Below are 25,681 nucleotides of genomic sequence, written 5' to 3' on the forward strand. Positions count from 1 at the left end.
AGTAATATTATCCAATAATAAATTCTCTATTAGTTTAGTAAAACAAAAATATAAGGTATCATCACATTACTTTATTGTATTTAACTACAATGATTTAATCCCTATTTACAAGTATATTGCGGCTACATTATAAAGAGTCAAAAGGAACATTATATAGAACCATCCGAAAAAAATTCCAATTAGGGTATTGCGTGCAATAAAAATAACGTGAGTTGTAATTTTAGTCACTTATCCATATATATATATATATATATATATATATATATATATATATATACTTTTTATATATATATATATATATATATATATATATATATATATACTTTTTATATATATATATATATATATATATATATATATATATATCATATATATATATATATATATATATATATATATATATATATATATATACTTTTTAAACATATACATATAATACAAATAGACTGGCCCTGCATCCTTTTCTAATGGGTCGGGATTATCGACCAACTGACCTTACCATTGGTCATTTAGGTCACATGGTCAAAAAATCCGGCCAACGTTCAGTCTATTTGTATTATATGTCCATAATTTTATCAAAGTTTAAATTAAATCTCTTTATAAACAACGTTTATATAGGCCTTTTCATCATGTGACGTGCGCATGCGCAGACGCCATTTTTATCCTATAGTTTCGATTAATACGTCATATATACTTTTGATGAGTTTTAATATATTTTTTCCGATATTTCTGATAATACTCCAGTCGTCAGAGACGAAAATGCCTCTGAACCTCTAAAAATTATAAGAATTTGAAAAAGATGGAAAAGTTTACTATTTTTACCCTCGGGCTTTCCCCTAAAACCCCCTCCCGTAGGTGGGGGGCGGGTAACGGAAAAAATCGATTTACCAAGAATCTGTACGCTGTAGAAAAAAATATTTCAATAGCTAAGATAATTTTCAACAAAAATGTTTATTAGCACTTTTTGTGTAGAACGAATCGTTCTCTTAGATACAAAGATCGGCGATTTTGAATGTCAGCTACGCGCGCAAAATCAATGTTCATTAAAATTTGTATCAGCTCGACGGTAAAAATTCGACATCTTTTGATAAGAGCGTCCTATCGACAAAAGTCAAAATGCGATTTTAAGTTAAAGAATGCAGCTTTATTTTGCACTTTTTGTATTTGGCCGCAAATGAACTCAGTTTTTATAAAGGTGTTAAATAAATAAATGTGGCGTGATTTTTGCTATTTTTAATGATTTTCATAAGATCAATATGCTTAAAAAACGCCGAATTTAAACTTTCACATTCTAAACGATCTAAAACGTTTAAAGTTGCTGTTTTTCAATTATACAAGTAAGTTTTTTAAAAGTACACCACTTCTGCTACAAATTCCCTTAACAACCGTCTTCTTGGAGGCGTTACCCGTGACGTGCGATCGTTTGTAATGTAAAAGTTTAAATTTTGCGTTTTTAGTCATATTTCAAATGCCTCATATTTGTTGCCAAAACTCAATGTCGAAATTTCATGTTATAGGTTTTAAAGATTGGTATTTAACAATGGAAATTTCACGAGAATGGTAAAAAATGGCAAAAATCGCGCAACGTTTATTTATTGAGCAGATTTATAAAAACTAATTTCATTTGAGGCAAAATATAAAAATTGCATACGAAAGCCTTCCTCTTTAAAACGAATTTTGATTTTTGTCGACAGAACACTCTGATCAAAAGATATAGAATTTTTACCGTCGAATTGGTACAAATTTATATTTCGTATATTTCGCGCGCGTAGCTAACATTTAAAATTACAGGTTGCTTCAAGCGTTCATTCTACATAAAAAGTGTTATAACTATTTTTGTTCAAAATTATCTCAGCTACATTTTTTATTTGAAACATTTGTTCGTGTGGCATACGGATTCTTGGTAAATAGATTTTTTCCGTTTTGCTTTGTTGTTACTTTTCGTACAGTTAACAGAATAATAATCGATTAATAAAATTGATTTGCTAATTGAGACACTTTTTTCTTTATTTTCGAATTTATTTTTTTCAATAACTGCACTTCTGGCATGTTTTATCGTAATTATGTAACATGAACTTTATTGTCATTTTTATTACTAACCTAACCTATCAAGTTAGTTTACAAAAAACTGTACGAAAAAAATAGTTGACACTATTTTGTGATGAAAATACCTATAGACAACGATAATTGCTTTAATTATGATCATATTTTTGATTTGCAAAACAACTGAAATGCCAAACATTGGCATAACTATAACGACACAAGTATAAAATCCACAACTCACTTAATTACGATTTTTTCGATGGCGCTATAGTGTGTCATAAAACAATAAACATATAAAACAAACACAACTTATATAACAAAGGTTATATTGAGTATCCTTTATACCCATTGATTGTTTTTACATGTTTTTACATTGGACATTTTCTTTTTGTATTAAATAGAATGGCGCATCTCAGGCATATTTTAATATGAGGAGCATTTTTAACTTTAGTCGCATCAAATGCATTCTGTGTATATTAGAAATGCCGGTTTATTGTACTTTAAGACTCACGACTTTTGGCACAAAATGAACAACACATTATAATTTAGAGTAGGTAACAGTCATTTTAAACCCTGTTTTCGGATCTTCTGCATACCGCACGATTCGAACAAGCCCATCTGGTTGTAAAACTCGGTATTCTCCGTGTAGATCATTGCCATCTCTTGACTCCATGTGTGTATGGGAATTTTTAGATAAATCATCGTGAACTCCATACGCAAAGGAGTAGTCAGGTTGGCCCTAGTTATATAAAGAAACCAAATTAAATTGTTAAATGTCACATAAGTTTCTATATGAAATATGTTAACACAAGAACAGTTAAAGCGAAAAACACGCCATATACGTACAGTCTCCCACTTATGCCGCGTTTACATAAGAGTTAAAAACATGTCTTAAAATTTAATATTTAAAATATAAGACTTTTAAAACTTTCTTGAATATTATTTGGAGGTTGGAGGACAATTTCGTATATTTTAAATAATAAGTTTATTTAGAAACTTAAAATCTTATAGCATTTGTAAATTCCTTGATATATATTGAAATCCCCTCGTTTATGAATTTCCTGAACCGTACTATATTTAATATAAAATTAGTATTTCTTGGGTTTAGGTTCAATAAGTTATATTAAGTTTGAAACTAGATTTTATTGACCATTGAAATCAACGTTTCGGCAGGAAACCCTTGGCTTTGTCAAGATTTAAAACGTAAAACGGGGCACTGTTTTACGTTTAAGACAGTTCAATGGTTGATGTTGTTTCTAGCAAACGTAAAGTAGAAAGATCTCGAAGAAGTTTCTCTCTCACTCTCCATTACTATTTAAAAAATCGAACTGAGAAAAAAAAGGTCTGTAACAAAATGTTTTTGTCAACACTAAATGTAGATGAATGGATGGTTAAAGAATGGGCTAGAAAAGATAGTGGAATGAATATGCCTGAAGTAAACGTTCGAAAAGCTGGTAGAAATAGGAGGAGTACAGATGAATCAAGACACATACTTTAAAAGTTTTTGTCAGGAATTCCTAAAATGGAGTCCCATTACTGCCGGGCTAGAACAAATAAGTTGTACTTAGAACCTGTATTCCGAAACAAAGCAAAATTTTACAGAGAGTACAAAAACTACTGTCAAAATATAAATACAAATTGTCTTTCTAAAACAATTTTTTTAAAAGAAATGAACAAATCTAACATAAAAATCTACAAACCACAAAAAGACCAACGCGATTTGTGTATTTCCCACGGATTGGGAAATATTTCAGATGAAGAGTACATGAATCATCAAGAAAAAAAAAGAACAAGCAAGGCGTTTGAAAATGGAAGATAAAGAGAAAGCTATTAGTCACCCCAAAGAAATCGCGGCTTTTTGTATAGATGTACAAGCTGTAAAGTTGTCTCCTGTTTTGCAAGACAGAGACATCTATTATAAGACAAAACTTTGTGTTCATAATTATACTGTCTACCATATGGCTACTAAAGATGTAATCTGTTACCACTGGGATGAAGCCCAAGGCGGTCTTGAAGCTAATATTTTCGCCACTCTCCTTACAGAGTTCCTCTCCAATTACGTTTCAGAAAATAAATCAACAAAAGAATTTATCATATACAGTAATAGTTGTGGGTATCAAAATAAAAATTTAATACTTTGAAATTCTCTTCTTCAATTTTGTATGGAAAACAACGTTCATATTACTCAGAATCATCTCCACAAGGGTCATACCCAGATGGAAGTCGACTCGGTCCATAGCACAATTGAAAGACGGCTCAAAAATCGTGATATTTATGTACCTTATGATTAAATTGCTGTTTGCAAAGAAGCAAGAAGAGCACAGCCTTACAATGTTAAATACATGAACTTTTCTGATTTTAAAGACTTTAAAGAAATTCAATTTTATTCATCTATAAGACCTGGTCCTACAACTGGAGATCCTCTAGTTCGTGATATTTGTTCTTTAAAGTACTTTTCATTTGGACAAATATTCTACAAAATAACCATACAGATAATTATGAATCGTTGCCAAAACGATCGACCTTCAAAAACAAACAAAAAAGTGTTATTCCTCCATTATACACGTCACAGCCAAAAATAAAAAAAAAAGCCACCTTCAAAGCTTGAAAGTTGTTCTTGATAAACAATATTGGGATTTTTATGACAAATTACCTCATTACTTATGTGGTTGATTTTTATGTAGAATTTTAGTTTGTGACTGTGTTAAGTCCCTGTTTAAAGTTTCTTCTTCTTTGTCAACCATTTTCCATCCACTCCTGAATGTAGGTCTCTCCCAATTGCTTCCATCTTTCTCTATCTTTCGCCAATCTAATCCACTGTTTGCCTGCCACTGTTCTTATGTCATCTACCCATCTTTTTTGAGGTCTTCCCATGCTTCTTGTTGTCGTCCTTGGTCTCCATTCTAGAATTCTTCGTGTCCACCTGTTGTCATTATATCGGGCTACGTGACCTGCCCAGCGCCATTTCATTTTTGCAATTTCTTCCACAATATCCCTAATCTTCATTCTACGTCTTATCTCGTTGTTTCTAATCTTGTCTCTTAGTGATATTTCAAGCATGATTTGTTCCATTGCTCTTTGCATTGTTTCTAACTTTTTAGCAGATTTTTTGGTAAGGGCTACTGTCTCCAAGCCGTAAGTACAAACTGGTAGTATGCATGTGTTATACACCTTTTTCTTTAAGTTTACAGGAATGTAGGTGTTTTTCAAGATATATGCTAATTTGCCGAAAGCGCCCCATGCCATTTGTGTTCTTCTTTTAATTTCAGCATCTTGATTTGGTTTTCCTAGTTTGATAACATGACCTAGATATACATAATGTTCAACATTTTCTATCGTATGATTTTGTATTGTTATATTTGTCTGGTCTAGGCTCTCGGCTCAGTATTTTTGTTTAAAGTTTACTGTTCCTAAAATATTGTTATGTTTCTTACACATTTAGGTTTATATTCAGTTGTTTTCAATACCTGAATAAAATTCTGTTCAATATTTTAAGATGTGCTGTTTACTAGTGCCTTAAGAATTAAAGTTGTTTATAGTATGTTTAGTACCCAAATAAATAAAAATTTGGCCCCAATAAGCCTACAATGAGTTTCCAGAACCTCTTTAGTCAACAATTAGAATCCTTCTGTTAACACAGTGAACAAATTCCCTTCGTTGGCTCAGTGAAGATGTTCGTTCTGTTGTAATGGAAACACCAAATAATAGTAGCAGAGTTTATTGTTGAGACGTACACTATGGGTGTAGACCCGGGATTACTTTGAGTAGAGACTGATGAAGTTGATCGTTGAAGACTATATGTTCGTTGAGTGAATATTGATTGAATGCTTCTCTAGTCAAGAGATATTAGTTTTATATAAATTCTATTTGGGTCAATATTTTTCGCGTACCTAGCGTGATATGTGTATTTAATTTATGTAAATTGTTTAACTTTGTCAGTACTTTTGACTGATGTCCAAATTATTATTTATAATTGACCAAATGTGTATGTAACCTAATTAACTACGTGTGTGTATTTAATAACAAATAGATTCATTGGGTCTACTGGGTGATAAAATTATACTGTCCAATTTCGGATATGAATTATGAAGATTTGATATTGGACATACTGCGGAATCGGGCAATCTGGCCCAAGTGTCAATACTCAAAGTTTACATATAAGTATTACATAACATAGTAAAATTCAAACATGATAAATTATAAATAGTTTAAGAATAATCAATAATCTTCCAACCGTACCCTAGCTATCAATGTCCGACTCTATCTCTAGATTAAAATTAGGGCAATTGGATGAAAATGTGGAAAGTGGGATGTCAACTTGGGAAGTCGACCGTACATTGTTGTGCCGATTACTAACTAATACAGGTACTTCCTGTTCGTTAGTCTGAGTTTGTGGATTCCCTGAACGACATAGTCGTGCAACAGGACGGTACTTCCATAACGTGAGTATCCCAATTATTACCATTATAGTAATGATCCCGGTGGCCACAAAATAATGCCAATTAGATTCGTGAATCGATCGCCACTGCGTATGCGTCATTTCTTGTTCCAGACTCTCCTCCTCAAGTAACACATGACGTAGCTCTCCTCCTGGTATGTCAAGGTAGGTGTTTAGAGGCGTGTTAAACTTGCGGGGTGTCCTCGCCACCAGTTGGGCCACGGGAGTGATTGGCGACTTCAGGTAACTCGTCACTGCTCTGTCCACCCCACTGCTAGTGGGGAGTAATGTAATATTTTTCGTTTGGGCGATACATTTGGGTGAAAGCTTCAGGAATGTGACTCGTTCCAGTACTCTTTCGCTCCGATTTCCATCGCAAATAATGGATATGTGTATCGTGACTGGCGTGATAACTAGCCAGAGGTTGGGAGTACCCATCTTACTCCATTGAGCTGTCTGTATTGTCCTGGCTACCACTGGACATGTGCTATTTTTAGATCGCTCATAAATTTCTTCTAGTATGCAGTTTGGTTGGGTATCCATGTTTCTTATAGCCGTTGGTGAGCACGCTATCTGCGCCTTTGTCAACAGTAAGCACCTTTCTCTGTCTTCCGTGGTCAATTCGAAGTAGTGCAGTGTGTTATAATCTACGACCAGTAGATTCCTTGGGGCGACAAATGTGCGCAACACCGACCCCTCAACGTTAAGTGGTATGGCCGTGACTTTGAGCATGCTGTACTTATTTTTCCCTGTCACTATGAAGTAGCCGATGACTGTTATATATCTGTCGTCATGACTGACTTCTGTTTCTATAATGGGTTGTCGTCGTATTTCGACCCCTTGAGGCAGTATCTGCCCTGCTTTCCCTATTAATTTGGTTATTTCACCCGGTTTCACTATATCAATGAAGTGTCCGTGGTTATAGTGAAGGTTTAATATTCCCTCGTAAAATTGAGTATATTCGTTTATGAAGTCCATAACTTGTAATGCTATCGTTTGTATTCGTAACGTGCTATATTCGGTTTCTAGTTTTTGTGCTTTGTCTTCTACTTCGTTAAGTCCTTTAAATATTTCTTGTAGACCTGTGATTAGTGCTTTGTTAAACTTGTTCATTTGCTCGTTTATCCTGTTCTCTGTGTGATTGATTGATGTTATTGTTTCTAACATTATCTTCGCCTGGTGCTGTGATTCCTTTATTAGCTCCTTTTGGTTATTATCTAATGCTTCAATGTTACTGTAGGCTTCGTCATTGACTCCAAATACTGAGGTTAATATTGTTCCTAATATTCCTCTTCTTTCCCTTCCTTTTATTTCTACTGTCAACCCCTCGCTTACTGACTCCGCCTTTCTTTGTCCTTCCTCCAATTTCTCTATTATATCCTTACAATTCACGATTTTTATCTCATGACACAGTTCTCGTACGCCTTGTATCATATTTCCTATTAGTTGGTGCTCTGTTCGAATTCTTCCTTTTTCGAGTAACACCTTTATTCGAAATGTTCCCCGGTCTATGACGACCTCTCCAAGGTCTTCTGTGAAAAATCCTGGTACCGGATTATATATTTTATACGGTTCTGCCTTTATGGGTTTTAACATCGTTAAAAACATTATAGCTACTAATATTTTCTTCCATCTTAGTGCTGCTGCCTTTTTCGGCTTTTCCTGTTTCTCTTCTTCCAGTCGTATTAGCTTATGTATGGGTCTTTTAGTCAGTTTCCCGTTTGCCTTTCTCACTGTTACTACTCTGGTTAATCCCTCCGCTCCAGGGTGTGTTTCTGTTACCCTCGCTAATGGCCATCTGCCTGGAGGTGTATCCTCTTCTTTAATTATAACTATTTCTTCTTCTTTTATGTTAGGGTGCGCCTTATGCCATCTATTTCTCTGTTGTAATTGGTGCAGGTATTCCTGTTTCCAAATTTTCCAGAAGTCTCTTTTTATTTTCTCCACTAATCTCCACCTCCAGCTGGAAGGACCATCCGGCTCGAAGGACCATGAACAAATTCCCTTCGTTGGCTCAGTGAAGATGTTCGTTCTGTTGTAATGGAAACACCAAATAATAGTAGCAGAGTTTATTGTTGAGACGTACACTATGGGTGTAGACCCGGGATTACTTTGAGTAGAGACTGATGAAGTTGATCGTTGAAGACTATATGTTCGTTGAGTGAATATTGATTGAATGCTTCTCTAGTCAAGAGATATTAGTTTTATATAAATTCTATTTGGGTCAATATTTTTCGCGTACCTAGCGTGATATGTGTATTTAATTTATGTAAATTGTTTAACTTTGTCAGTACTTTTGACTGATGTCCAAATTATTATTTATAATTGACCAAATGTGTATGTAACCTAATTAACTACGTGTGTGTATTTAATAACAAATAGATTCATTCGGTCTACTGGGTGATAAAATTATACTGTCCAATTTCGGATATGAATTATGAAGATTTGATATTGGACACACAGTGAAATTTTACTTTGAATAATCATTAAATAAGATATGTACAGATACTCATATCTAAAAAAACAAAACTAAGTTTTTGTACAAGACCTCGTATGAAACATGTTTTTTACAAATTATTACGCAAAACGAAATAAATGTCCTTTAAGTTTTACTATTATAACTAAATACAGTTCAAAAATTATGGCATGAAAACGTCTTATTTATCTTTATAAGGTTTTTTTGACCTGAAAAATTTAATTTTCATATTTGCACATACGAGGTCTTGCACTTTCACCGAAGATATATATATATATATATATATATATATATATATATATATATATATATATATATAAAGTATTCTGAATTAGAATCACACTCTCTTAATACAATTTATTAAAGAAAATTGAACTTACCCTGTAATCTATGCTCTGAGAACCTGCTTGTAACTGATTTGAATTGGGTACCAAATATGGTTGAACGTTTTTACTGAGAGGGCCATTAAGTTTATGAAACGAAAAACTATCGTCACCTTTTCTAGGACTATGAATAGGATGAAAATGTGGAACTGTAGCAGATATTCTATTTTGTACATTAGAAACACCTGGTGGGTGATAAGAAAAGATGTCTATTTGTTTTTCTGGATTGTGTGACTCTGGTTTAGAATTTTCTGTTTCCTCCTCGGGATTATTAGATTTCTGAGGCGAACTTTCTTCGTCGTCTTCTTTCTGGTTACTACTCGAGTCTTCTGTTGCATCTTCGCTTTCTTCTTCACTTTCAGACTCTTCTGCCCAAACTAAATTGTTTATAATAAGCAGAGATGCAATCTAAAAATAGAGTTTACTATAATGATGTAACAAAATTATTATAATCTATTATAGGTTGTTATTATAATAAATATTAAGGAAAGTATTGGGATACACAGCCACAACATCGGACTGTAGTTCCAGTTCTTCAGGATGAGCCACAACAAAAAGGCAAAAAATTGCAATCGGCTTCTTGAATTACATTTATTTCTCACTAATTTATCTCGTGTCCAATGATAGATATAAGTCTAGATTATTGGAGACAGAAACTGCAGAAGACTAAATCTCAATTTTGGCTGTATCATAATTAAAGGAAGAAAGCTCAAATAAAAATTTCATGTCTAAGTCTCCAAAAAGGTCTTTTATTACATTAATCACCTACTAATTTTACTGCTAAGAAAATACTAACTAAAAAATAGGAACCAAATTAAATTGGTATATTAAAGTAAAAGTAGATATTGAGGTCTTTAAAACACGCGCGATTTTTCGAGCATGACGGCGCAGCCGGAGTGCTCGAAATAGAGCAAGTATAGTCGCTTCGCTATTCCCAGTCCGAACTGTCTAGAGAATTTAGTAATTATTTTTTTGCGAAGTTATTTACTTTTTGACAGACTAGAAGTGGCTGGAAATTACTATACAACCAAACACACGTACTCATAGCCAATATTAATAGTAAACAAACTAAACAGTAAATAAAATGGAACTTTACGAATTACCGACAATCAATGTTTATTTATTTGCACCATATAATAAATAGTTATGTTAAATTATAATAACTGGAATATATTTTTTTAAATATATACTACCCAAAATTTTATGGGTTTTGTATATACTTCCACTATTTATAATAATTCTTCTTTTTTCAATGAAAGAAGTCTGTAATAAAAGTTTATTTAATCTGTTAATACTGCGAGCTAGGAACTTTTGTGTTGTAGGTTTCCAGCTATGAATCTGTCAAAATATGCCCGAGTTGAGCGAATGGATCTTATTTTAAAAACCAGTTATCCACGAATACTTTACGCTATTTTTTTTATTGGTACCCTTTAAAATCATGTATTATTACAACAAAAAATTAAAATAAGAACTAATAATGTAAAATGGTTGACTTTGGGATGTACATCAGTGTCTTCTTCTTCTTCTGATTCCTATCCGTTTTGGATGTTGGAAATCATATTGGCAATCATGACCTTGCTCGCTGCGGCTCGAAACAGCTCGGTTGAGGTTTTCTTAAACCATGTTCTTAAATTCCGCAGCCATGATATTCTCCTTCTACCGGGTCCTCGCTTACCTTTGACTTTACCTTGCAATATAGACAGCAGCAGGGAGTAACGGTGCTGATTTCTCATAACGTGTCCCAGGTATTGCAATTTTATGCGTTTGATCGTAAACACAATCTCTGGTTCCTTCTTCATTTTTTCTAGAACTTCCTTGTTCATGATCCTTGCTGTCCATAATATTCTCAGCATTCTTCTATAAAGCCACATCTCAAATGCTTCAAGTTTTTTAATAGTGGTGTCTGTAAGCGTCCATGCCTCCGCCCCGTACACCAACACAGAGAAAACTATCTAGGGATCTGTTGTGACATTTGAAGATGGCGCTCATTTTGTTAAAGACCGTTCTTGCCTTTCCTATGCGGCACTTTATTTCCTGTACATTGCTCCACTGTTCGTTTATAATAGTTCCCAGGTAGCAATACTGTTTTACTCGCTCTATCTGCGTCCCATTAATGTATAGATGAGCCCAATTTATATTCTCCTTGCTGATAATCATTTGTTTCGTTTTGTGGGTATTAATGTTTAGTCCGTACTGTTGACTGTACTCGTTTATTCTGTGCATTAGCCTCTGAAGTCCCTCTAAACTATCTGCTATCACCATGGTGTCGTCGGCATATCTAACATTGTTTACTCTTTCACCATTTAGAAGGACGCCTTCGTCTATTCTGTAAAGAGCCTCGTTAAAAATTTTCTCTGAGTACATATTAAATATCAACGGCGATAGGATACATCCCTGTCTAACTCCACGTAGTATTTTTCTACTAGTTTCTTCTCCGTTAATTTTCATGTATGCGGTCTGATTCCAGTATAGTTCTGAAATTATTCTAAGGTCTTTGTCATCCAGGTCTGCTTCTTTTAAAATGTTTATCATCTTTTGATGTTGAACTCTGTCAAATGCCTTTTCATAGTCGATCAAGCACGCGTATACGTCGCAGTTAACGTCCCTGCATCTTTGAATCAGTACCTGTACTCCGAAAAGTGCCTCTCTGGTACCCACTGCGTTAATGAAGCCGAACTGTCTGTCCGATATTTGTTCCTCGCACTTCTTATAAATTCTTCCATGGATGACTCTAAGAAACAGTTTCAACATATGGCTCATTAGGCTGATTGTTCGATATTCTTCGCACTTTTTAGCCCCCTGTTTTTTAGGTATCGCTATGAATTCTGATTCTAGCCATTTATGAGGGATGATTCCTGTATTGTATATTTTATTTAAGACAGCCGTGATCCAATTTATTCCTTCTTCCTCCAAGAGTTTTAAAAATTCAGCTTCGATATTATCAGGCCCTACAGCTTTCCTGCTTTTCATCCGTTTTATTGCTTCTTCTACCTCGGATTTAAGTATGTCCGGGCCCATCATCCTCTCTGAAAATGGATGCCTATAATCCGTTCTTTGATATTGAAAAAGTGTCTCCAAATATATTCTCCATTTGTCTTTCATCTCTTGGGTGCCAATGATTAATTTTTCATTGGTGTCTATGAGTTTCATTTGTGTTCGCTTTATAAAAGTACCCGTTATTTCTTTTACCTTTTTGTGTACATTAAAATTGTCATGCTTGGCTTGAGGTCTTTCTATTTCTTTACATTTCATTACAGCTTCTTTTTCTTTAGCTTCTCTTATTTTTCTTCTGATGTAAGCCTTTTTTTTATATTCATCTTTATTTCCTTTAATTAACCTTCTGCGTTCCATTAAGTGAAGGATTTCTGGAGTCATCCAAGATTTCTTCTTTGTTTCTTTGTTTGGTTTTAGCAGATCTTGTTTAGTTTTCTTAATTATTTCTTTGAATTGATTGATTTCTCGTTGGATGTTATTTTCTTCTTTTAGTTGTTTAACTTGGTTGTTAATATATTCCCGCACTTGCTTTTTAACTTCCGGATGTTGCTGGGCTGTCATGTCGTAGTTAGGTCTAGACTTTTTCTTTATTGTCTTCAGTCTCACATCCATGACTCCCACTAAAGGTATGTGATCAGATTCAATGTCCGCTCCTGGATATGTTTTAACAGATTTAAAACTGTTTCTGAATCTTCTATTTACCAATATATAATCTATCTGGTTTCTAATTACGTTATGGGGTTTATCTGCTGGTGTCTTCCATGTATACAATCTCCTCGGTGGTAGTTTATAAAATGTGTTTAGCCTGTTATCTTCTGTGAATATTTCTAGTCTGTCACCTCTTTCGTTTCTTTGTCCTAACCCAAAAGGTCCGATTAGAGACGTTTTCCGTTCGGCCCCAAGTTTTGCAGTGAAATCCCCCATTATGATGCTGACTTCGTGTTTAGGTATTCGTTCTAATATATCCTTTATGCTTTGGTAGAGAGTCTCTACTTCCTCGTCGTCTTTATCTGCAGTGGGAGCGTATATTTGTATTATGTGTACACATCAGTGTACCAATGTTTAAAACATTATTGGGAGTGCCATTAATGGAAGTTCAACCCCATTGGCTAGTATTAATGTCGGTACAAGTAGTATTAATTTGAACAGCATTTCCTCTAATTTAAAAAACGGTATAAACGGTATAAATATTTTAAACAACACCAACTGTACTTTTCACATTCATTTAAAAGATTAAGATTTTCAAATATTTGAATAAAGCTTTTGAAACATTTGTTAGTAATATTTAATAGTTAGTAAGATATGAATAAAATATTAATTTTATTCATATCTTGCTGTCATTCATATGTACTGCTGTCAGGTCAGACTAATATTTAAAACTGTTGATGTTGCTATGGTAACTTTAAAACAAGCGCGTTTTTAAAAGTTGAATTTAAACAGGCTAAGTCGTACTTTAAATAAGCAAAATAGGATACCAATAAATAAAACTATTAAAGTTAATTTTCTATATGAATGATTTATTTTAAAACATTTATTACGGAAAATAATCGACAAAGTAATTTTTCTCCTTAAGAAAATCAATAAGCAGTAAGGTTAGAGGCAAATGAAAATAAAACAAATTTTATGACAAACTTGGTCATATAAGAAACGATAACATTAAGAAATAATACTATACAAAGAGCTACATAATAATTATAGATACTTTGTTTACGACTTAAAAATTCTCAATAACAGCCAGATACGAGAGAAACAAAGATAAATTGAGTTCGTTTGGATTACATGTGGAAAACTGAAGGACATATATTATTTAATAAATTTTGATTGATTATTGGTAAATAAATAAATTTTCATTTGTCTAGTCAATGTGAAATAAAAGTAAGCTCTAAGTGAAGTGAAAATGTTTCCAACAGGGAACGGACCAGGATCAAGTGAACGAGCCTACAAATCTCATACATGCGAGTTGCCAAGTAAGTCAAATAAATACTCAAGCTCTACCATTGTGCCCAAATCAACCAACAGTAAACCAAATGATACCTTTTGATAATTGTCAACAACAATACTAGGTACAGCTAACAGTTGCCCAACAAATCAACTTTTCTCATTCTTCATCAAACTCTCAAGCTAACTTAAACTTTTGTGTTGTAGGTTTCCAGCTATGAATCTGTCAAAATATGCCCGAGTTGAGTGAATGGACCTTATTTTAAAAACCAGTTATCCACGAATACTTTACGCTATTTTTTTTATTGGTACACTTTAAAATCATGTATTATTACAACAAAAAATTGAAATAAGAACAAATAATGTAAAATGGTTGACTTTGCGATGTACATCAGTGTACCAAGGTTTAAAACATTATTGGGAGTGCCATTAATGCTAACTTAAACTTGAGAAAAAAGAAGAACTGAAAAAAAAAACAACCCAGAAACACATAATGAATATGATTGTCAGATGAAGAACATGAAGACTCTCAAAATAATAAACACCTTTGGCAAACGATAAGATCAAAAAGAAAAAGGCTTAAAAGTCAGGATTCAGAAGAAAAAGAAGCTCCAATTACACTCTCAAATAGATTTCAGTCACTTCCACGGGAAACTCCGCAAATGATACGAACAAAAATCCACCAATGTCAAAACGCTCTTCAATTTTTATATATGGTGTGAATGACTATAGCAAAATGATAAATAATTTAGCTCAAGCAGTAGAAGTAGAAACAAACTTACCTTAACAAACAACACAATAAAAATGTTAGAGCAGTTATTCGAGACCCACATCACTCCTTTCCGATAGATGAAATCAAAGCGCAAATCCAGAAAAAGGGTCATAATGTAACGAATATTACAAATCAGACACAGATTGATCCGTGAACCAGTACCATTATTTTTTGTAGACCTCGAGCTTCAAACAAACAACAAAGAAATATTTGAACTACAGTATATACAACATTGTAAAATGAGAGTAGAACCACCGAGAATTAAAAGAAATATAACATAATGTACACGATGTCAAGAATATGGTCACAATAAAACGTACTGTTCAAAACCATATAATTGCGTAAAATGCGCTAGATCACCCAATACAAAGAATTGCAAGAAACCAAAAAACGTGCCAGCAACCTGCACTCACTGCAACGGAAACCATGCTTCTAGTTACAGAGGATGTTTTGTTTATCGTGAACCACTAAATATCAGATATAATGACAAACCAAAACAAATCACTACTCAAAATCCTGTCAACAGTCCCAATGTAAATATATCTATCCAACATCATGCTCATAATTTTAACAAAGTCAGTTATAGAGGCGCTGCCATTGAAAACCTAAATGTAGATAACACAAAATAACAACGATGAATCAGCAGATAAACTATCAAATTTCTTAAAACGAATTCAAAAATATGTTCTCTCAACTCTTTAACCAAGATAGCATGATTTTAACTCTGTTAACTACAGCCATTAACAAAATAACAAAATAGCTTTCAAGTCATTACGAATTGCGTCGTGAAATCCTAATGGCATTTTACTAGCCATATACTAGAGATCACTGTTTTTAAAAACGAATAATATAGATATTCTATTATTATCTGAATATGCCATGCCCCACAAAGAACGGTTATTAAGGTACCTTACTATATTCTGTATTATGCAAACCATCCAGACAAAGGAGCATATGCAGGCTCTGCCGTTATTATTCAATCAATAATTAAACAGTACGCAGTGCAACCTTAAATTACGGAAAAAATCGAAGCAACATTCATTTAAATCGAAAAAAAATTCTCTTAGTGTAGCATCAGTCTACAGCCCACGTCAACATCCCATTTCAAGCGAAGAGTATCATGATTTCATACAAATTCTTGGATCCAAATTCATAGTAGCAGGAGACTGGAATGCCACACACACCACAACACACCACATGGGGTTCCAGATTAATCACGCCTAAAGGTAAATATCCCAATAGAGTCCAACTTCGATTTAATATCGGACTACAGTACAATAATAATAACTTTAATCACACATATAACATGGAGAACACCACCATCCAAACAACTAAAGAAACAAACTGGGATGTTTTCCAAAATTCTGTAAATACAAAGATTAGACTAGATATTAGGATAAAAGAAAACCAAGATGTAGAGAAAACAGTAGATTATTTAACAACAGTTTTACAAATAACCAAAGAAGTGTGCAAGAAAACCATAATATCTCCCTCTATATAAGACAACTTGTAGCAGAAAAAAGAAGAGCTCGACGCATGTGGCAACAAGGCAACAAAAAGCAACTAAATAAAACGTACCTAAACAGAATAAGACATATACTAAATAGAGTATTACATGAAGAAAAAAAAACTCTTTCCAGTTTTATGTTTCGAACCTCTCACATGAAGACCACCCTATATGGAAACCTACAAAAAAAATTAAACGACCGACAATAACAAATTCGCCTTTAAGAAAAACAGATATAACCTGAGCCCACACAAACGCAGAAAAAACAACAGTATTCGCAGAGCATCTTGCAACTGTATTCTCAGCACTAGATACTAATATCACGATGAAGATGATGATATAAGAGTATATCTCGAAACTCCATGTCAACTATTTCTTCTTCTGACAAAATTTACTCCGACGGAGGTTCGACAACAAATAAAAATGCTAAATCGTAAGAAAGCTCCTGGCTATAATTTAATTACAGGAGAAATCGTATCTTACTGATGGTTACTTCCAAGTCAAAATTAAAGACAGCTACTCAAATTACCACATTATACAATCTGGCGTACCTCAGGGTAAAGTTCTTGGCCCATTTCTGTATCTGATATTTACAGCAGATCTTCCAACCAGCAATGATACCTTCTTAGCTACTTTTGCCGATGCTACTTGAGCGATGGAAGATCAATGTTAACTCCAGCTAATCAGTACAAATTACTTTTACAACAAGAAAATCTACACGCCCATAAGTTTCTATTAATATTACTCCCATTCCCATAAAACAAGTTGTCAAATACTTGGGATTGTATTTGGATGAAAAACTTGGAAAACGCACATTAAAATTAAACGGAACATATAAATCTTCAACTAAAAAATATGAAATGGCTATTTAACAAAAGGTTAATTTACTTACAGACTATTCATTTATTACTCTGTATATAGAGTAGATTGAAAACATGCAAAGTAATAATAAAAAATATTAGTGTAATTCCTATAAAAGTGCTTCCAATTATATCACATTAGTCTCAAACATAATCGCTCATTGAAAAAAGCAAATAAACTAGGAGTTTTATAAACGAAAAATAGAAGTATCAAAATTAGGAATTAAAATTATGGACTACATTATTGAAATTATAATTGAGGACGGAGATCGACAGATAATATATTGTGAACACAACATAATTGGATACAACTAGCGTAAAATAAAAGTTCCTGGAGGAGAGTGTGTACCGCGAGAGGCTGAAGGATGATGATGATACCAGTAAAACCTGGACATTTTCTTACAATATCTTATATGAACATAATTTTATAAAAATATTGTAAATTATATTCACTCAAATTGACACTTTTTGCAAAAAGACAACACAACACTTGACGAAACACTTACAAAAATCACAGTAGTTACTTTCATGTTGACGTTAGAGATGTGGTCCACCTACTGACTATTTTAAATGCACCTACCAACTTTATATAAAAAATTTATGTAATGTTTTCCGGAAAGAAACGAATTTACCACTCCAATAGAGTTTTCGAAATTATGAAAAACAAAATAAATCGAAGACCACGTTATCTAATGTATGAGGGAACGTGCAGCGATGGTTCATAATTTCATAATGGAACTAATAATAAAGAAAACCACATAGCTTAGAGATGTAGTGAAGCGAGAAAATAGTACTAGTTTGTTTCAGTATATTCATCAGTAAGTTGCTCGAATTTGCTTAAATGTTAGATAATTTTTTGTTCGTTAGAGTTACTCGAATGTAAAATTAAATTGGTGGTTTTTGAGAATTATACCAGGATTATCAAAAAGTTATATTATTAAAATTAGTTGGTAGATATGAAGGGCTCGCAAATTAGCTAGAGAGCTAGTTTTATGGTTTGTATACAGGTTTTGTCAAGACGAGATTACACTATCTATATACCGAAAACTACTTAGGGGAAGGTGGTACACAGTGAGACAAAAAATGATTTTTTTGTGATTTATTTTATAAGAACTGACAGCTTCAGCCACAATGATTTTTGGAATTTTATATATCACTTGCACAAATAAAGAAGGCCTGCATTTTAATTCAAAAATGTTACTTAAAGTGTTACTTTAAAAAAAAAACCTTGCACATGTCTCAGTGTGCACTACCCCTGGTACACATTGAGACATATTACTGGTACACGGTGAGACACATGATATATTAAGTTCATGGTTTAATAAGAAAATTTAAAAAAGTAAAAGTAACTTCGTAAAATACTTATATTTTTCCCAAGAAAACATAAGAGCTGATATCTGAAATGAAGACTAACTAGCGAACGTCTAGATGACCAAAATTTATTTCAAATTTATTGTAAGATGCAGTCAGGCTCTTGTTATTGTGAAATGGCGTCGGTTTTGCGCATAAAATTGACCTCTACTTCTGAATTCTTGCACGATACAACACATTCCACGTAAAATGTATTTTTCTACTTTTCTTCTTTAAATCTCACTAAAACATAGCCACCCTCTACGGGGTAACGATTGCAATCAAATGCTTAATCATCAACTGGTCCTATCCAAGAATCATTATCATCACTATCTCCCAAATTCAAAACTGGTTTACTTTCATCCGAAGAACTCTCAATGTTCACAACACGGGAAACTTTTTATTTTATAATTAGAACTGACCATAGTGCTTTGCAATGGCTAATGAATTTTAAAAAGCCTGAAGGACCAGTTGCTCGGTGGAAAGATAGGCTCCAAAAAGTAAAACTTCGACGTAGTACATCGAAAAGGGCATCTTCATGACAATGCCGATATTATTTATAGGCGACCCTGTTTGGAACGACAATGCCAGTACTGTAAAAGACTTGAAGATAAAGAGAACATAACCGAAATAGTAAATCTCCAGATAACCACAGTTACACAAGAAGAAAATAATCATCAGACTTTCCTGGAAACCCTTAAAAAGAGTCAAAAGAAAGATAATGATTAAAGTCATACGAGAATGGCTTAAAAATGGAGTAAGACTTATTTGGCAGGAAATAACCAAATACAGTGGTACTATAAAGGCGTACTGGGCTCAGCGGGAATCTCTGTATCTTTTCAATGGTCTATTGTATCGGGAGTGGGAGAGACCTGTACTCCATACATACAGTGCAACAAGTGGTACTGCTAAAATCAACAGAGTTCGAGACAAATTTTACTGGATCAATTGCCGCCGAGATGTGGAAGATTGATGTAAGGAATGCGATTTATATAATGGTAGAAAACTAGAATAAGACTGGTAATATTGCACAATATCTTTCGGGAGATGAAGATGATATTTTTGAAAATTCATGAAATGTCTAATATTTATATATATATATATATATATATATATATATATATATATATATATATATATATATATGTATATATATATATATATATACCGGGTGGTGAATCGTCAAACGGGCCATAGGAAATTCTGAATTGTTGAATTCCTGCTTCCCTAATCATAAGAAACTATTCGTAGAGGACTGAAATCTGTATTAAAAACAAATGTTAAAATTATTCTACGAATTAAACTTATACATACGTAGTACAAGAATGTGTATGACGTGTTGCGTTTGATCATATTAATGTAAGATGTTTGACAATTTTTAAATTGTCAATATTTTTATTTTATGATTAAATTATAAACGATCAATTTTACTAAATACTACTATTACTTACTGAACAATAAATATTACTTTGTAAAATTATTATTAGTACATTTTTTATCAATTTTATTGTTTTGCGCCACAATTTTGGCAATTCAAATATTGTCAAATATCAGAAACATCAATATGACCAAACGCAGCACGTCATACACATTATTGCACTGCCTGTCGCCTGACTTTTAGGGGTGGCCTTGGTGGTTTTGATTTGAATCGGAATCAACTCGAACGGCTGAAGAAGTAGAGATAGTGAAATAACTGTTATATTCGTTCTATTGATTCCGATTCAGACATGAAAAGTTTGACTAATTTGTGCTCTAATGCCATAATATAAGACTTTTATTTTATACATACACATACACATACACACACATACATATGTATATATATATATATATATATATATATATATATATATATGTACTCTATTGTTGTTTGTTTGTGTTTATATGACTGCGGACACTAAATCCATTCGCCAAATCTACAGGGTGTTTCAAAAAGTTATGTCATAAATTAAATCACGCATTCCGGGGACAAAAATAAATTGATTAAATCCAACTTACCTTAGTACACAAAAAAAGTTACAGCCCTTTAAAGTTACAAAGTAAAAATTGTTTTTTTGCATTATCTCCTAAACTACTTGAAATTTTGTAATAAAAATGGACATGTTACTTTCTTGTTCTAAAAGCATTTTTCATACAAAAGAAACAACAAAATCTAAGCGCACAGAATAATTTTAAGGGGGGTGTGCAGCCCTAATTCCTACCAAAACTTTGAAGTACGTTCAAATCAAATGAATTTTGTAGCATCATTAGTTTAACACATTATTTTTAAAACTTTTTGCCTCATATCGATTTTTCGAAAAACTAGTTTTTTCCTAGTTGGTCATAAAATTACAATTAGTTTCTACGGATACAATAATTACAAACAGTTCCATCAATATGCAATGCAATGGCAGATACTTTGGGTAAGTTGGATTAGATTAAATTATGATTTCAATAAACTATCGGGAATATCGTAGGTGAATGTCAAGGCAATAGTGCAGCAGCCGCAAGGCGTTATGCAGTAAAATACCCCAATCGAAATACACCCGATAGACGATTATTTCTGACCATTGATCGTCGTTTACAGGAAACGGGTACATTCCAACCGCAAGTTGCTGGCAATAGTGGTCGTCCAATAATGGATGCAGCTGATAAAGACATTTAAGAAATCAGTGAAGAAGCCCTAGAACAAGTACAAGGTAATAGCTGCTCAACTAAATGTTCCTCACGTAAGGGTTTAGAGGCGTTTAAAGGATCAGCTGCTTAAACCCTATCACTTAACAACGGTTCAAGAGTTATGGGCAGAAGATTATCCTAAAAGGATTGGATTTTGCGATTGGTTGTTAATGGAAAACACTCAAAATGTTAATTTAATTAGAAATATTTTGTTTACCGACTAAGTCACCTTCAGTAGAAATGGAATAACAAACCATCATAACGGGCACATTTGGGCCGACGAAAATCCTCACGCCAAAAAAACGACTCATCACCAAAGGACTTTCAAAGTTAATGTTTGGGCAGGAATTGTGGATAACAATCTAATAGGCCCAGTATTTCTTCCCAACAATTTAAATGGTGATAATTATTTGCAGTTCTTGGCAAACGATTTAGAAGAGTATTTGGAAGAAGTAAATATTGCAATAAGGCAAAATATGTGGTTTCTACAAGATGGCGCTCCACCGCATTACAGTAATGAAGTCCGGGAATACCTTTGCAGGCAGTAGTATCCTGGTCGGTGGATTGGAAGGAGTCGTGAAGCACCTATTTTTTGGGTACCCAGAAGTCCAGGTCTTAACCCCATGGACTTCTGCTTTTGGGGGTTTAAGAAAGAGAAAGTGTATTCTGTAACAATAGAGGACGAACAACAACTGAGGGTTAGAATAATTGAAGCTACAAATCAATTTCGTCAGAAAAATATGATTTTTCAACGCATTCGGTTTTCCTTATTAAAACGATACCGAATGTGTATTGAAAAAAATGGGGGTCATTTTGAACATTTATTGTAATATCATATTTATAGAGGTTATAGACATTGTACTTGTTAATTCATTTAAGCCATTTATTTAGTTGCACGTAATTTTTAAAGGTTAATGAAAAGGGCCGCAACTCAATAAAAACTGTTTTTTGAGAAAAGTGATTAGAAACAAAAATTTTTTAAAAATAATGTATTAAACTAATAATGCCACAAAATTCATTTGACTTGAACGTACTCAAAAGTTTGGGGGGATTTAGGGCTGCACACCTCCTTTAAAATTTTTCTGTGCGCTTAGATTTTGTTGTTTGTTTTGTATGAAACATGCTTTCAGAACAAGAAAGTAACGTGTTCATTTTTATTACAAAATGTTAAGTAGTTTAGGAGATAATGCAAAAAAACAATTTTTATTTTGTAACTTCAAAGGGCTGTAACTTTTTTTGTGTACACTTTTGTACTAAGGTAAGTTGGATTCAATTAAATTATTTTTGTCCCCGAAATGCGTGATTTAATTTATTACATACCTTTTTGAAACACCCAGTATATACATATATTTATATTTTGTTTCCATTCATAATTCTACATTCCACGTAAGGTATAATGACGTTATATAATACGGTTTGATAGTTTTTGCAAATAATAAATAGTTAAAGTAATTATATCAAACGCACAAGTCACTACGCCACTAGATCCTTTTATTATTATTTATTTTATTTCGATTTACAAATTCGTATACAATTTTAAACGATTAGAATCGAATCGATTGGACTCGCTATTGAAATCCAAGAATGATCTTTTTGTTGTCAACATTGGGAGTTCCGAAATAGTTTTTACCGAAAAAGTGTTTTGATTGACCAATATTCCAAACGAGATGTATTTCGTTTGAATTATTGATCCATGAACAAAATATAGTGAATTAAACCAAGAATAATTTGCATGCTGCAGAAATGTTGAACGGTTATTTAAACTAAACACATCAACAATGTCTAAGGAACAAAAAGTTTTTTTCTCATATAAATAAATTTTGACTTAATTTTAAAAAGTGACATACCGTTATAATGCATGATTAGTCACCAATGAACTTATCTTAATTTCAGTATAATGTGGTGTCTCTATGATGAAATAATCAAACAAAATTTAAGAAGTGAACTAATTTAATGGAAGTTTTTAACATAAAAGTCAATATAAAACATAAGAACCTAACAAAACATGTGTTTAATAATCTGTGTTTTCTCCAGCAGCATTAATTACAGCGTGACACCGTCTTAGCATGGTTAAAATTTAATTTTCAATTTCATTTTGAGACAATAGGGTCCCTTTCTATGTAAGAAAATCTTGAAGACCTTATCTAGCATGAACATTGTCCAGATGAGGAGCAACCCGTCTCTGAAGCATATCCCATACATGTTCAATGGGATTACGATCTGGTGATGGATTTTTGGCCACGGTAAAAGTGGAATATCCTTATTATGAAACCAATCTCTTACTGTTGCTGTAGTATGTTGCCTTACATAATCCTGTATATAACGCAAATCAGGACCTGCAAACGTTTCAAATGTAAGGACAACAGGTTCTAAGATAGGATTAACTTATTGATATGGATTTAAAATGCATTCCATAAAAACGGGAACAGTTTGGCCATGAAAAATTATTTCAGCCCACATCATAACTTGTATACCACAATATGGACGAACACTCTGTACACGCCTGAGTCTATCTTATCGACCAAGTTTCTTCCAAACTCTTACTCTTTTCGAATCAAGGTAGATACAAAACCTAGCTTCATCTGTGAACTGTGAGTGAACACAGAACTTCATTCTTGTAAACCCCAATGCACATGTTGTTGTAATTATCTTAATCTGAGTCCTATTTTAACCCTCAATGGACATCTGACATATAGATCATCTTCATGTAATCTATACCTCAAAGTTTGGTCACATACAGTAATGTTGTGGGCATTTTTTAAGGTCCCACAGAGTTTATTTGCAGTTATATGCATATTTAGATAAGCTAATCCTACCCCATACCGATCCTGTAAGGAACTAGTTGCATGTTGCGACCTCCATGTCTTTCAGCAACATGACCAAATTGCTCATATCGACGCCATAATCGCGAAATCAATGTCCGAGACACGTCAAAATGACCCGCAACATCAACGTGTGAAAGATCAACCTCAATCATATTCACAGCACTTACCATTTTAATATTTTGCTAAATGCCGACGATGTATGACTAACGTCGCATTTATTAATTTTAAGTAAAATTTAAAGTAAATACAGACTATCTTTAAAATTTGAAGCACTTTTTCTATACAATTTGAAGCAATTAATCGTATGAATTTGAGGCGCTGATACTTTTGACTTAATAAAAGAGTGCAATTGATAAATGAATTATCATGGTGTAACGATATGCATCACCTCAGTTCCGTCAGCGCTCCATGCACATGCATTCCCACCACAAGTTCCTCTTCCATCGACGTGCGCTAGAGGAGATGGAAGGTCTAAGACCGTATAAAATCCACCGCACAAGAAGGCCGAGCATTGATCTGATAAAAACTCCACTGGCCCTAGGGTATTGACTGAAGGCCAACACAGGCTTCTGCTAGAGTAATGATCTAGTGGCAGTTCCGTACCGGCCTTGGAGCACTGATCTGAGACAGACGTATTCTTTCCTGTGACTAAGTACTAATCTACTAATTAATCCCATCCGCCCCTCATCGAACTAAGTGTTGATTGGCCCGTTCCCTCTATTCCTTTGACCCGTCCCTTCCCGACTTCGCCGAGTGTGTATTAAGGTCATTGTCCCACCAAAGCTACGCAACAGCTACGCGACGGCGACACGATGTCGTCACGATGTATCTTTATTGTTTAACCTATGGTTTATATACACCGTACTCCCACTAACGCTCCGGCAAAGAGACATTCAAGCTACGTGTCGGCATCATGTTGCCGAGCGACTCGACAAGACGACAAGTCAGTTTGAAAGCAACATTCAAGCTGTGTGTGCGGTAGTAAATAACGAAACTAATCATGGCACAACGTGAACAAAAAAATATTAGTAGATGCTGTAGAAAAATATTCTTCTTTGTACAATTATAAGTTAGCAGAATATTCCAAAAAAGATGTGACCGAAAAAGCTTGGGCAGCAGTAGCCAAAGAAGTAAACGACACAAGTAAGTAATTTATTAATACACTTTATTTGTAATAAATGTCTTGTTATAAATAAAAAAAGGTTTTAATTGTTAATGGTACATTTACATTGCCAAGATAGAGGTACCCGTAGGAAGTACTGGGATAAATAATCTCGCAAAGTTTGTGCGTTCGATCTGTCACAGAGAGTAATTATATCTTTGACATCATTTGCAAACATGTCTGGTGATTTGTCATCTTCCTCTTCCTCCTCTACATTACACTTTGTTAAATACGGTTTTCCTTCTCTAATGTGAATATAGTTGTGAAGGATACAAACT

At 33.6% G+C, this 25,681-nt stretch overlaps 1 protein-coding gene across 1 annotated transcript; it reads right to left on the bottom strand.

Annotated features, from left to right (window-relative positions):
* Positions 1-2,139: 2,139 nt before the first annotated feature.
* Positions 2,140-24,029, bottom strand: LOC140449054 (uncharacterized). Its single transcript, XM_072542195.1, has 3 exons — positions 23,961-24,029; positions 9,338-9,748; positions 2,140-2,782 (listed from the first exon to the last, which is right to left on the bottom strand). Exons 1-3 carry the CDS (start codon positions 24,027-24,029, stop codon positions 2,582-2,584), a joined length of 681 nt encoding a protein of 226 aa, XP_072398296.1. The 3' UTR covers positions 2,140-2,581.
* Between the last annotated feature and the right edge of the window lie 1,652 nt (positions 24,030-25,681).

The sequence above is a fragment of the Diabrotica undecimpunctata genome, chromosome 8 (genome assembly GCF_040954645.1).
Source record: "Diabrotica undecimpunctata isolate CICGRU chromosome 8, icDiaUnde3, whole genome shotgun sequence".
NCBI lineage: Eukaryota > Metazoa > Arthropoda > Insecta > Coleoptera > Chrysomelidae > Diabrotica > Diabrotica undecimpunctata.

Bases quoted from the DNA above. Each gene is read 5' to 3' on its own strand.
- LOC140449054 (XM_072542195.1), bottom strand. From the start codon at position 24,029: ATGAAGTTCTGTGTTCACTCACAGTTCACAGATGAAGCTAGGTTTTGT. The intron at 9,749-23,960 runs GTAAGAGTTTGG...CTCTATTTTTAG, and splicing joins TCTACCTTGATTCGAAAAGA to ATTGCATCTCTGCTTATTAT. The intron at 2,783-9,337 runs GTAAGTTCAATT...TTATATAACTAG, and splicing joins CTCAGAGCATAGATTACAGG to GGCCAACCTGACTACTCCTT.